General features: G+C 44.1%; 1 protein-coding gene across 1 annotated transcript in view; it reads right to left on the reverse strand.

Moving 5' to 3' along the window:
* The window catches only part of ptch1 (patched 1), a 51,422-nt gene extending 37,301 nt beyond the window's left edge, over window positions 1–14,121 (reverse strand). Inside the window, exons 1-2 of the mRNA XM_085425820.1 lie at window positions 13,544–14,121; window positions 11,887–12,079 (exon numbers count right to left, since the gene is read on the reverse strand). Of these exons, the coding sequence (XP_085281946.1) occupies window positions 11,887–12,079; window positions 13,544–13,714 (364 nt within the window). The 5' untranslated portion in view covers window positions 13,715–14,121. The remainder of the gene's footprint in view (window positions 1–11,886; window positions 12,080–13,543) is intronic.
* Window positions 14,122–14,766: the final 645 nt, after the last annotated feature.

Below are 14,766 nucleotides of genomic sequence, written 5' to 3' on the forward strand. Positions count from 1 at the left end.
GTAGGTTTAGGAGTCAGACGATGGTTTTCATTTTCCGTTTTAGCAATCCTATTTGCAGTACTCTTGTCAAAGTTTGTTACTTGATCTCCACCGGTTCTGTATACTGCCATTTCTTATTACATTACAAACTGCAAAAAAACAGCGACCTACAAAATCTTTGCAGTTTTCTAGCAACACTCCTTTAAACTTTCAGGCAGGTGCTTAGAGGCAGCCTTGGGCTATAGGAGTCCTAAATCCTGAGGCAAAGTTTGAGGAGTATAGAGAAAAATTATATAACTCTTTCTTTCTTTTTGTCTTCCAACATAAAATTGCACAAGAGACAATAAAAACATTTGTCTTTTTTTAAAATGATAAGAATATTTCATCTTTAACTCCATGCCGTTGCACACAAGGTCATCTTTTTCTCATTGGTAGTTCAGTTATGTTTAAGACATAGTTTTATTTAGACTATGGCTGATTTCAAACTTTCTCATGAGGTTTGGAAAGAGAGTATATACTAATATAATAAAAATACATCTGTTTGCATGTTCTCCCCGTGTTTGCGTGGGTTCCCTCCGGGTACTCCGGCTTCCTCCCACCGTCCAAAGACATGCAGCTTGTGGGGATAGGTTAATTGGATAATCCAAATTGCCACTAGGTGTGAATGTGTTAGTGAGTGTGAATGGTTGTCTGTCCCTATGTGTTAGCCCTGCGACAGACTGGTGACCTGTCCAGGGTGTACCCCGCCTTTCGCCCTATGACAGCTGGGATAGGCTCCAGCGCCCCCCGCGACCCTGAAAAGGATAAGCGGAAGCAAATGGATGGATGGACATCTGTTACTTGGCTATCTTGGTCATTTATTTGAACTTGCTTGGTATCTGCTCCTGGTCACACTGCTCAGGTAGTTTCCCACAGTAGGTCTGTCCAGTGACATCTCCTACTTCCTGTTTGTCTCCCATTCAGCTGCTACTGTCAATAACCTGCTTTGATCACTAAGAGGACCCCACCTGTTTCTGTCCTCCACCATTTGTCTGCTTTCTCTTATCCATCTGCTGCCACGGCTCTGAGTTCATCTTTTTTCTTAGATTTTCTGCTGCTCCCATTTTCTGTAGGATATCATCACTGCAATGTGACAGACCCTCTCAATAAAAGTAGATAAACATCAACAGATCTATGCTAGAATGCATTTGTTTATCACTTTATACACCGATCTAAAATATTTAGCTGCAGCGGGGAAAAAAAGTGGCATAGATTTCTGTCAAAGCATTGTCAAAAAGTGTTAGAGAATTGTTGAACTGCAGGCGGGCACAAGATTATGATCAGCCCGCCACAGGAACAAGCAAGAAAGAAGTCCAGGCTTTAATCCAGGAGCACACAGAATATGAGGACAGGGTTTGATGAGAGGAAAAAGAGAGACAGGAACTGGCAAAGGAGATGCCAGTGTGTAAAGAGATGCAAAAGGCTCAGAACAACTTTGCGAGCAGGAGAAGGAGCGCTCACTGCAGCAGCACGCACAGCAATCCACAGAGCATTAACAGCAGTTTCCAATGTTCACTCTGCAATGCAGGTGTGCACACAGCCACAAATATGTGGTGAAAGGCCTTACTGGGAGCCGAGACCCTATCTGACCCGTGGTGAGTTCCCCTCACTTGTACTGCTCTCCCTCCCTTGCACTCTCTTTCCCTCCCTCCTGTCAGCTTATAAGAAGAGGGGGCTGCCACACAGAGAGGGGAGTGTAAAACAATCGTGGTCAAGAGTGGAAAACTGTGAAATAAAAAAATGAGGAAAAAAACATGAGAGTGACAGAACGGAGACTGGAAGTCCTCGGGCTGGCAGCTGTAGCCGAGGGTCTCCTCATGCAGCAGCGCACCCCCGAAACACTCCGACCCCCGACACACCCCAGCTGCCAACCACTGCCCCCAGAATCCCCACCCATACCACCAAACCTCACCCCCCAACTACTGCATTACCATATGTATAGCTCCCCTCTCTCCTGATTATGCTAATCACCTGTCCGGCCTCTGCGGCCCCTAAAATGGGTGTATTTAGCAGTCGGCTGGCTCCCAATGCAGCTTCCCCTGGGCCCGAGGTGTACATTCACACACTCCTCAATGGGCAGATTCTTCCACGTTGCTGCCTTCATTCAGGTCCCTCTCGCCTCTCCCACCCCCCACGAAAAAAAAAAAAATCCTATTCAGTGCCAATGGATTCAGAGAGCTGTGTAAAGAGTAGTTGGGGAAGGAAACATTGACAGAAAGTCTGTTTTTGTAGCATGTGTGCATGCAGTGGTTGTAGTTCAATTAAAAGTGATGTCATAATGCAGCCAAACAGACATGGCAGATCTGAAGCCACCATCACTAAAGTGACGCGAAAGCTTTATAAACTCTTCAGCGATAGTACACCTCTTACTCTGATAAAGTCTAGCCGATTTTACCCATGAATTCTGTACATTTTTTAGAGAATCAAACTGAGTTATTTTCTACAGTTGTCTGCTTCATAAAACTGTAAATATTCTGTTTGGTTTTATAGAGGGACCTGCTTGAATGCAATGCAAAAGATGCACCACACGTTACGCTCACTCACTAGCGGTGAATGCCGGTGATAATTGTGTGGTTTCACACATCTGTAAAATCTGAAAGCACACGTACTTTGTTCCAGGAAGCTGGCAGGTAAAGACCAGATAATGTCCAATTAAACTGCAGCAGATTTTCTGCATTCTCAGGTGTGTGATAATGAAGAAAAAAAAAAAGACTCCAGGACAGGGAAAAAAAACCCCATCACATTCTGTATTCTTCTGCAGTGCCTGTCAAATTTAAGCCAGCCTTTTGCTGCATTTACAGCCTTGTGATTGGCTCACAACCAAACCATAACAGACCGTGACATGAGCCTCAACAACCAATCTCAACTAGCTATCTCTTTGTCATTTCCTGTAAAGATGGTCAATGATTTCAGGGATCCCAAAAAGAAACCACACATTCTTGAGTGTGCAATAAAGGACACAGAAACAGTATGAAAGTAAGACAAAGAAAAACCAACAGGATCTGTATTTGTTTTTTGAGATTCACGGCTACCACCCTCATAATTCAACTATTATTCCATCTTACTAATAAATCAAGGAACCTCTGAACTTGCATCTGTTCTGCACTCATCACAACAACCAGTCGCCCAGTCTGTTTTAAACATGGGCAAACTTAGTACACTACTGGGAATCTGAGCAAGTCAGATTCCCAGCAGTGTACTAAGTTTGCTGCATTTACAGCCTTGTGATTGGCTCACAACCAAACCATAACAGACCGTGACATGAGCCTCAACAACCAATCTCAACTAGCTATCTCTTTGTCATTTCCTGTAAAGATGGTCAATGATTTCAGGGATCCCAAAAAGAAACCACACATTCTTGAGTGTGCAATAAAGGACACAGAAACAGTATGAAAGTAAGACAAAGAAAAACCAACAGGATCTGTATTTGTTTTTTGAGATTCACGGCTACCACCCTCATAATTCAACTATTATTCCATCTTACTAATAAATCAAGGAACCTCTGAACTTGCATCTGTTCTGCACTCATCACAACAACCAGTCGCCCAGTCTGTTTTAAACATGGGCAAACTTAGTACACTGCTGGGAATCTGACTTGCTCAGATTCCCAGCAGTGCACCCACCGAGTTTAAAACAGACAGGATGTTGAGGTTATTTGGATAAGGGGTGATCTCATTTTTGCGTTCAGGGCATCTCATGGACCTTCTGTGTCTTGCTTGCTCGTGCAGCTTTCTGGGATATATCCATCACTTTGTGCCTGACAAAGGTAAGAGTGAAATGCACTACAACTTTCTCTTTTTTTGTTAATGGCAATTATCATCTAGTTTATAAGTCCAGCAAATGGTGGTTGTTTATACTCCATTCTGTTATGTATAGGTCTGCCCAACAACCAGAGCCAAACTTTTACAGAAGGGCGGATTATAGTGAGAGCACTGGTCCCTTTATTTTGAGGCAAAGTGTTTATGGTTTACATGGATCACAGTATTAGGGTCTGTGGTGAAACATGTTATTTGGTGAAATTCATACATTTTTGAATGAACATATACATTTACAATGTATGTATTAATAATTCACACAGTAAATACATCAACTATAAAACAACTGTAAATGTGTATGAAATAGTTATTTTGAAACAAGAAGATGGAAGATATATGAAACTGACCCAACTCGATACTTTAATGTGCATCTAACCTAAATATCAAACCCGTGCATTCAGCTACCTTTGTCACTGTAAGTGTTGTTTTTAAACCAAAAACAATCTCAATCCATTGTAAAAAGCCTAGAAATACATATTAAATGATCATTTGCACACACAGTGAATGTGTAGCTAGCTAGAAATCAGCGCTAGTATAGACACAGACTATACTAGAAAACGCCTGCAATTTGTTCTTCTTGCTGAATTAACTGCTGACAGTCAAGACAGATTTCCTAATTTTTTTTGTTTTCTTCTGGAAAGGGTCATGCAATGGGGGTGAGTGACAAATTAGAGAATGACATTTAGTGACTGATAAAACCCAGCATGACAGGAAGAGTTCAGACTGAAAGACAGCACAGTGGTGTCCAAACTTGAAGAGCATTAGAAGTATACAAAAGCTTCCCATTTCTGGGATCCTGTGATGGACTTGAAATCTATCCAATGTACTATAAGCAATACTTATTGCTCTGTGTCAGCTCCAGTAGGCCCTAGACCAGGGGTGTCAAACTCAAATACACAGTGGGCCAAAATTCAAAACTAAAACAAAGTTGCGGGCTAACATTAATATTTATTGAAATATATTTATTCCTCCAGATATAAGAATGAATCTTTTCTAATGGACTCAAACACGTTTTGCTGAAAAACTGAATATGGAACAAGCAAAGCTTAATACTAAACAATATATATATTAGCTGTATAATACCAGTAGGCCAGCTCTAATAGTAATTTGGTATGGCTTCGCGGGCCAAATGTAATTAGGCTGCGGGCCAAATTTGGCCCGCGGGCCAGAGTTTGACACCTATGCCTTAGACCCTCTGCAACATAGGGTGGGTGAGCAAATAATAAAATGGACAAATGCACAGGTCCAAAAACACTGGAGTAGTGCACGTGCCAGGGAACAACGAAGTAGAAAATGTTTAAGTGTAAACATGGTCTTTATAACACCCAGTGCTCTTTATGCAGATAGGTTATAGTGCAAGAGACGATTTCACTCAGTTGCATGCTGATTCAATCTGGAGCTCCTGACTTTTCAATCATCTGACAGAGGAAATGTTATCTTTGTATCTTTATGTCTTGCATGTGCATGTGTGGTACTTGTGTAACTGCCGTGGTTGCCAGATTCTATGACGACGTGCTGCAGGAATTGCAATGAAATATACAGCTACGTATGTAACTGTGGTGTGCCAGAGGGGCTAAAAAAAAATAAATAAAACAAAATACACACACACACACACACACACACACACACACACACACACACACACACACACACACACACACACACACACACACACACACACATACACACAGTTGGAAATGTTAGCGAGAAAATTTCTCTGCTCTGCAGTCTGAGAAGCATCAATCCACACCCCAATCTCTCTTTCCTAGTGTACGGTAGGCACTGCAGCCAAAACACAAACACACTACTGCTACTATACTCTTGCTTCTTCCCTCACTCAGTCTCCTCTCCAACACACACACACAGACACACACACACACACACTCTCCCTCTGCTGTTTTGTACAGAAGGGTGTTTCTCCACCCTTCTGGCAGTCATCGCTGTGAGGGAGGGAACAGAGGAAAGGGGAAGAGGGAGGGAGAGGAGGCGAGGGGAGGGAAGGGAAGGAGGGAGGCCAGACCACCCTGCTCTCATGGCAGGGCTGAGTGTTTACATTGCCGTGGCTCACTCTGTAATACATCTGGCATTCTGAGGCCACTCTCTCTCCAGCCAGGGACGGGGGAGTGGTGGGAGGGTGGGGGGCAGGAGGGGGGGAAAGGAGGCTCGGGTAAAGAGAGAGACCTTTCTGGCAGAGAGAAAAAGAGAAGAACAGAAGAGAGAGAGCGAGAGAGAGAGAGGGAGGTAGAGGGGGAGAGTAATTCTCTCCACAGTCTCCTGTGGTCGGTCATTCGCAGGGCTCTGGTTTTTGAATAAGAGCGCCTGAAAGAATGCAAAATGTAAACAGAGTGCTTGGAGGTATCTCAGGATGTTGTTTGTGAATGGGAGCATGCTTGCCTTGGGAGCACACACACACACACGCCCGCACACACGCGGGGAACGCTTGACGAGCAAATTTTTAAATGGTATTTCACATTCACTTTTGCCAGGTAGGCCTAATATACACAAAGCTGTTTTCAAACGCTAGCTTGAGAAAACAGCGCAGCGAGTCTGTGTACAGTACCAGAGGCGCAATGTTTCCCCACACTAAATCCCTCACCAGCCAGCCTGCACTTTTCATCAACTCGTAAAGTTTAACACAACACACTGGAATGTTATTCCTTATAGAGGGGTTTAATCATGTTTGTAGTGAACTGATAAACACAAACTCAGCGGAGTGCAGTTTGGAACAAGCGCGCATGTGTAGGTGCGCTCACGTTTGAGTATTACTGTATACATTTGATGTCAGGGAGCGAAACTGATGAGGAGAGAAGAATAGATGACTCTATGTCGTGTATGCCGCGCTAACTAGGGAGAAATATTGCGTGTGGGGGGGGGCGTTTGTATGTTTGATCGCTTGCTGCTGCTTCTGCTGAAAGAAAGCTGCAGGAGGTGTAGTGTGAGAGAAAGAGTGAAAGGGAAAGAGAGAAAAAGAAAGATAAAGGGAAAAAAAAGATACTACCAAAATAGACTGGCATGCCAACCCTGCTCAACCACCCACTCATTCACAGAACCAAAACTCCAAAGCCTCTTTCTGCGTACATGTGTGTGTGCACATGCACCCATGCATGTATCTATGCTTGTATACACATCAAAAGCTGAATAATTCAGCCATGCAAACCACAATCCTCTCAGTGGAGACACCACATTCAGGGCACTCCTCCTCCTCCACAAAAAAGGATGTCAAGGCTTCTTCTGCATGCACTTAACATTATACTGCACCCTTTTCCACTGCCATTACCAGCAAAACAACAAAACAACCACCAGCTCTGTTGACTCAGTTCTTAATCATACTAGATACAAAACAGACACGGAGGAACGGGCAAGGAATGGCTTTAGAAAAAAAAAAAAATAACAACAACAACATTTGATCCTATCAGACTGGATTTTGAAACCTTAAATCCGGCTCCACACAAACATAGCCTGGCACCACTGTAACTGTTACCATACTGATTTCAGGGACAGGCTAGAGGCGCTCCACTTTCAATTTAAAAGGAAATTAAATTGTGAAATTTCTGCAGTATGACTTTGAAATTACTCCCTCTGTGACATGTCGCTCCTTCAAGTGTATTCTGTCGTTGAAGCTGGAATGATGATGCGCGCTGTTGTTGCACTTGGATATTTATTTGACATAAAATTATTATACAGTAATTCAGAGATTAAATAAAAAATAGATTCACTGCCCTCTGCTGGAGAAGAGATTTTAAAAGTTTGATCAGAAACTCACAAAACTGAATCATCACACAATGAGAAAAGAGTGCAAACTCGAAACAAAACAGCTGGCACTGAGGCGCTCTATTATACAGTAGGCATACACATGCGACATGCCCGCACGTGAACATATACAAACAGTGACCGGTGACAGCTGCGACCTTTGCTGCAGTTCCTCCACCCCCCCCCCCTCCCACTTCTGCTGTGAGTCTTCACTCTGCACCCAGGCCACAGGGTGAGTATCAGGTAAGGTTTTAAATAGTGGGGCCTCCACAAGATGACCTCAGGGTCTCAGGGGTCTACCCCAGTGGCCCCCAGCCTCTGCACTTATGCCCCCCAAGAAAGCACTCCGGGACCGAGGCCCTCCCCTCAGTCTGCAACCTTGAGACTACAATCCACTGCCCTGTGCCCCAGTCCCAGCCATAAATCTGGAGACCACAAGCTCTTTTTAAACTTGAATCATTCATATAATTGCCATACATTTGATATCAGACACAACTGTCAGGCAATTACACTCTTTTTCCTTCTTGGTAATAAGTTTCCATAGGGGAAAGAGATTCAATTTTCCTTAACCAATCATTACGGAGCAAAGTGTCTGACTGGATGTAATATATTTCTAGGTCAACACTGATGTGTAGCCATGTCAACATGTCAGTGGTTTTAAGATTGGAGCACAGCTAAGTTAAAATAAACTCTGACATCGGTCAATACTGCAAAAACATGCCGTTTACGTAGCAGTCGCCAGTGTTAACACGAAGCCTCTGTCTTCTCCTCCAGTTACTGTTCTTCACTTATCCTTCATCAAACCTCTTTGGTCCACAGATTCACAATTCTGGATCCTGAGGTGTGATGAGAACAAAATGCAGCCACTTAATTCATCCTCGCTTCAGTCTAGGCTGAATCTATAGACTAAATAAAACTCCAGCCATGATTACCCCACAGCTCCACATCGTCGGCTTCACCCCTGGCTTCAACTTCAACCCTTGCCCAGAGCTCAAGCTTCAAAAGCCCCAACTTCCAAACCATCCCCTCCCTGCGTCTCCTCTTCCCAATCAGCACAGCTCCATAATCTCCAGCCTTTCTCTCCGCAAAGAAACGGAGCAAAAGAGAGAGGGGCTGTCCTACAGGAAGGCCAATGTTTATGTGATACTGTTTTAATTAGTGGCAGGCAGTGCTCCTATTTTCTTTACAATTTGGCCTGTTTTTGCCATAACCTAGAATGCCAAGGGATGGCTCCATTTTCCATTTGCAGCCAGGAGGAAACCTAAAGGACTCTCATTCCTCGCTTATCCATGTCTCTTCTCCATGAATGTGGCTTATTGTTAATCACTGCAAGATCATCTAGATGATCTTCAGGTTTAAGCTGAGGATGCATCTGAGGTCGCAAGCCAGTGAGCATGTTTTCCAACACTGAGGAAAGCACACAGAGAGCTTCAGACCACAATTGTGTGTGGGGAGACAGTACACCACAATACTACAGCTTCCTGTTTGAACTAATCATTTCCTGTGAGTGGATATAAACACAGAGATTGTCTGTAGTGTGGATACAATCTGCCCTAAATAGAAACCACGGTCACTTTGATGTTTTCTAAGTGGGAAAACAAGACTGAAAATCTTACGATCTTGCCCCGATTGTTAAGTAAAGAACAAACTTCCATGCATCCTCAGAGGTCTGACACCACTGCGTCTTTGTGCAGGCATGCATCTCACTCCCAATTGGTCTCTGTCACTTTGTCTAATAAACAGAACTTCCTGTGTCAGAGTATTTATAAACAGTGCTGAGTGAGCACTGTGTGAGAAAAGACAATCCCTGCAAAAGCTGTGGCACGTGACCTACAAGCTAACTGCAGTAGAGACTTAACGGCGGTCTGCCGGAGACCTCAGCTGCTCTGCAGCTATCAGAAAGCAGGTGACGACCGACACGACACGAGATCGCAAACGTGAATGTTGCTCCGGTCAACACTGGAGGAGCTGAGAGATCTGATGGGAGCTGGGCTGTATTGTATGAGCGCACGCATCCACAGGCCACACAGCTTCCACGTGGGGTCGTCCATGGGTCGCCTGCAGTTCCAACCAAATGAAACATAAACAGGCACTCTGTCCTCTCCTCTTTTTCCTCTCGGACGATGGGCCAGTCCCCCAGCACGGCCCAGCACAGCGTTCCACGGTCCAGGCAGAACTAATCTATCCCTCAGCTGTGCAGTCTAATCTAAACAAACAGATCTCTCCCTACCAGCATCTGGAACCCCTCACTTATCGGGATGTAGAAAACCACAGCAGCCCTGTCTTGTAGTCAGAGCCTGTGTACGAGCAGGGGTTCGCATCTTGGTGTGAGCCAGTATGAGACCATTTTGTAGACGCCTACCAGAGGTCACTACACTACTTGTGTGTCAGTCAAGGTCAGGTTCAGTTCTGTCAACACCAAAATTTATTGGTGGAACAAAACAAAAGTGTACAGTCACTCTGGGTTTGAGTATCCTGAATTTGATGCAACACCAGCAGCGCTAAACTTGCAACAGAATCAGCTGAAACATCTGAAAATGCTGATAAATCACAAGTTACCAGACCTTGCAAGGACAAAAAGGTGCAAATAATAATGGGAAACTGAGAAAATCTAAAAATTCTCACATTTGAGAAGCTACAAGAAGACCGTTTACCTACTGAATCAATAACTCTGAAGCTATAGCTTTTAGTAATTTTAACCTCAGTACTCTGAAGAAGCTGAAATAAGTCTACAGTTTGCACTTGCAATGTATCTTGAAGCCAAAAGACTTCATTGCTGTCCTTTTAAATATGCTTTAAATAAAAAGTTTGCCAAAATGTTTCTAAACCCCGTTCTTTGAGAAGGGCAGCAGTATGAGAAGGAAGACGCCAAAGTGATGCTCTTAGTATTTTTTAGTAATTTTTGTTAAAATCCCACACAGCGTTTAAAATTAAATCAAACAGGCAACAAAACGGCGACAGGTCCCTGCAAATCTTTGATTTATTCATTTTTTTACATAAATTACAAGAAGTTATAAATATATTACTAATTCATTTGAGCACTTGTGTGTAAGAGTAAATGATGCACTGTGAAGTGTGCAATAATATTCAGTTCCAAAAGGTGCCGGTCACTTTAGTATACGCGACCGTGGTCAGACATGTGAAAGGGTGTGAAAACAGTGCGATCCTCTGAGTATAATCAGGATTCCTATCCCAAAGAGGCTCCCCTCTGCCTAAACTGTTGCCAACTGCGCCTGCGCCGCAGATTAGAAGAACACGCTGTCTGTCAGACCCCTGCAGCTGCACGCAAGGGGAGAACAGCCAACCCCGGGCAGGAGGTGTGGTGTTTGATCTGTACAGGAATCAGTTTGCTTTAGTGCTTGATCTTGTTAACTTTTTTTTTTAAACCTGAGACAAAGTGGTTTAAAAAAGTTAAAAAGGCAACCACACAAGCACACGCTAAAAAAATGCATTCATTTTTATAACCAAACAGTACTCCACTTCAATTTCTCAACAAGTCTGCTCCTCCATTCATGACTCCTACAGCCAACTCTACCCATAAGCGCAGGAATGTGGATCAAAGGAAAGGAAAAAAAGCTCAGCCCCTTCCCCTTAAACCCCCCACAAGCACCACCCATATGCACAGTTTCTTTCTTCCTTATATATTTTCACTCTTCATAAGTTGTTTAGGAATTTCAAAAACAAGGAAAACTAACAAATGTTCCATCCACCCCGCAAACACGAGTTCCTGCCCTCACTCCGCTTTTTCCCTGCAGCCAGAGACAAATCTTTTTGGAAAGTTGAGAGCTGTCCAAAACGGGACCACACACAGTCAACTGCTGGGGGCAGGCAGGCAGACACACACACGCGCACACACACACACACACACACACACACACACACACACTCACACACATCTCACAAAATGGCGGCTTTCACAAAAATTTCTTCTACCCCGAAAGCCCCTTATGAACTTAATTACAACTTGTTATGAGCATAGTTACACTCAGCCCTTGCACATCTTATGTGTGCATCTAGAACGGTTTTAGAAGCTAAGTGTGTTGGGAATAGGCAAGTATTTTCAAGTTTTGCTTGGGTGCTTGCCAGCACCTATACAATAAACAATCCCCATACCTACTTCATTAAGTAACACCAACAAACCTTCTTCCTCCAAACTAAACTGTGTCAAATTCTTGGAAACATGCAATATGAAGTCAAACAGTTTCAAAAGCACTGAAATAAAGAAAAGTCCCAGCAGGTCACACTTAAAAACATCATGAATTGCACAGCTTGTCAAAAAACAAAATAATCAAGAGCGTCTTACCTTCCACCCAGAGTTTCTCCACATCCGTTTCCAAATTAGCTGCCCGTAAGCCCACAGCAAAAGCTCCAAAAATCATGAGGCCAACAACCAAAAACTTTCCGCAGTTCTTTTGAATGTAACAGCCCAGCCTAAATAAAAGTCTCTGGAACTTCGCTCTCAGCCACAGAGGTGCTTTCCTCCCAGTTGCCTTCCCCTATGATAAGACAAGAGTCCCAGAGTTACTGTCAGTTAACAGACAAAGCACCATACTTACCTGCTCAGGTGAGGCTGTAGGGTTAAAGACAAAAGATTTTATGGTATACATGCAAATAAGCTACAACAATAAATGTGTCCACTTAAAAGAACCTTTACAGTTTTAAAGTACAAGCCTCTCTTTGATCAAAGAATCCCACCTGCTCTCTTTTCAGTAAGACTGCACATTTACCTACAACCGGGGATCTAAAGTCAGAGAGCTGGGATCTTCCAACACATCCACTAAATCCCTCTGCTAACCTTTATTCACTGAAAAACCACAAATCTGCTGGGGATCCTGGGCAGTGCTGAGGACTCCCCAGAGTGCGAGCTACAGGTCCTGTCAGATCAGAATCCTTAGCATAATACATGCACTGGGAAGGTACCAACATTCCCTGTCACTTCACAGCCACAATAACCAGTTGTGAATACAAATAATAATAATAATAATAATAATAATATTAATATATATATAATTATTTTTTTTAATAGTCCAAAATAAGTACATCTGGACCTCCAGAGTAGACACAGGTAAACAGGACATAACTGTCAAACCACAACTACTAAGCAGGCTCCCTTGTGTCTTTGTTCTACTCTTTATGTAAAATGGCCATTGGAAGCACAATACTGCTGTTAGTAGCAGACTATAAGTCTTAAAAGACAGAATAAAATAAAATACTGAATGCACTGTAGACCACATGCTCCCCACTTGACAGAAACTGTTACATTTTGAGGTGTAGTGTAATTGCTACTGAAGTAACCTGCACGCACACATCGCCCGGTGATATTAAATACCCTGAATCGGCGCATGTGGTAAAACCACAAATACCACCACCACGCACTCACACGCGCTCTCCCAGTCTGGCCGCTCGTGTGTTCCGGCCTGCACGGGGAAGTGAAGGAGCTATCACGGGGAGGAATCACAATATTTGTGAACGGAAGAGGGCAGCCACATGGATTCTTTACTTTCCTCCTCTTTACACGAGTCACCCAAGTTTAGACAGTGTCACCGAAACTCTTTAAAGCTTTGGGTGCTCCGCGTAAAAGAAAGGCTGGATGTTATGAAACGGTCAATGGCAGCGTTGCCTGCGAGAGTAAAAGCTGCATGTTTTTTGCCTGGTGCGGGACTGCTCTAGGTTGGGGATGCACTGGAAACAATCGCGTGTTTGTACTGGGGAAACGGGCACTTAGAACTTGCAGCACATCTTTCATCATAAGCCGGTTGCATCGGAAGAGTCGCGTGAAATCAAACACAACTACTTTGCGCTTTTCTGCAACCTTGCCTTACCGCTGTGTACCCCGTGCCCAGCCCGTCCCGTTACCTAGCAGCGACTGGACAGTTTGGCCACATTTTTTTCTTTTCGACGAATACAATGAAAGCAGCATCACAAAGCCTTTTCCCGTTCAAGATGAGAAATAAAAGCACCTCTGAAATCTGCTCCAGAGCAAAGCCCGCATCGCAGTAACTCGGCCGCTGCAAATACTCCAAATCCAGCGGTGTGTTGCGGGTATAGTCCCCCCTGTTCCTCCGCGTTATCCTCGGCCGATCGGGGTCTCTGTTTTCCTGCTCGGAGGGCGCATTACCAGCCGAGGCCATGTTGCGGGGACAGCGATATGGTTTCCCACTTTATAGTATTTCCCCGAAAGCGTGTAGCGATATCCCAAGAGAACAGAGTTTCACTCTCGGAGATCTCACACCCGTGAAGTAGGGCTTCATACTCCTGTTGGAGACGGCGAGTCAAAGTCTGCGCCTTCCATCCCAACATTTCGTGATCCGGAGGTCTCCACCGCTTTCACCGCATTCACCGTGTCTCTTAAAAAAGTAAGTTTCTCTCAAAAAGCGAGCTTCGCGAAGTGATTTCCATACACAAGTTGTCGGGTATGAAACCTCGATAGTCGTAGCATTCTGGTGACATCTATGTGGTCTTCCCCTGGGCCGCGCGTCACGGCCAACTCTGAGATTCAATAGAAATGAAGAAAAAGACCTCTCTCCATTTGGAGGCAGAGAAAGAGGAGGGGTGAGAAGAGGAAAAAAATACTCGAGATCCCGCCTCTGGGGCTGTCAGATTGCAGGAGTTTCTTGCATCTGATTGGTTCCAGAAGGGCAGAAATTACTCAGCAAACACGACTATTATTAGCTGCTTAGCAACAGCTCACTAAAGTAGAGAGACCACCCAGGCAGGCAGACCTCATGTGAGCATCTCCAACTTCAGGGGAGGCTCGCCGAGAGTCGAACCCATTTGGTGCATTCAGGTTTTCACGTAGAGCTCCGTTACAATAATGAAGCGTTTCCCCGAGAGGACCCGAAGTCAAATACAAGCTACCCGTTTGTGCATCGGAGGGGGCTTTTTGGCATGTCAGAACTTTAACTATTTTTTTCCCCTCAGATGATCCTCTAACTGGTTCAATGAGAGGGGGGCGGCTTGTAGGCTATACTGTTGTTGCGATCTTTAGAGTCCAACACCGCCAAAATCAGCTCATTAGTGTTTTGTACATATCAAAATACGCCACAGCCTCAGGACCACAGCTCTCTACAAAGCAAAACAAAAGCCCTTTGATAAAACGTCTAACTGGGAAAATATTACCTATAGAGAACTGCGATGTGTTTATGCGCAATTACGCATACAAATGCCTAATTATCTCCCCTTT

The sequence above is a fragment of the Rhamphochromis longiceps genome, linkage group LG12 (genome assembly GCF_057381845.1).
Source record: "Rhamphochromis longiceps isolate RC_006_pf linkage group LG12, R_longiceps_female_GT1.1, whole genome shotgun sequence".
NCBI lineage: Eukaryota > Metazoa > Chordata > Actinopteri > Cichliformes > Cichlidae > Rhamphochromis > Rhamphochromis longiceps.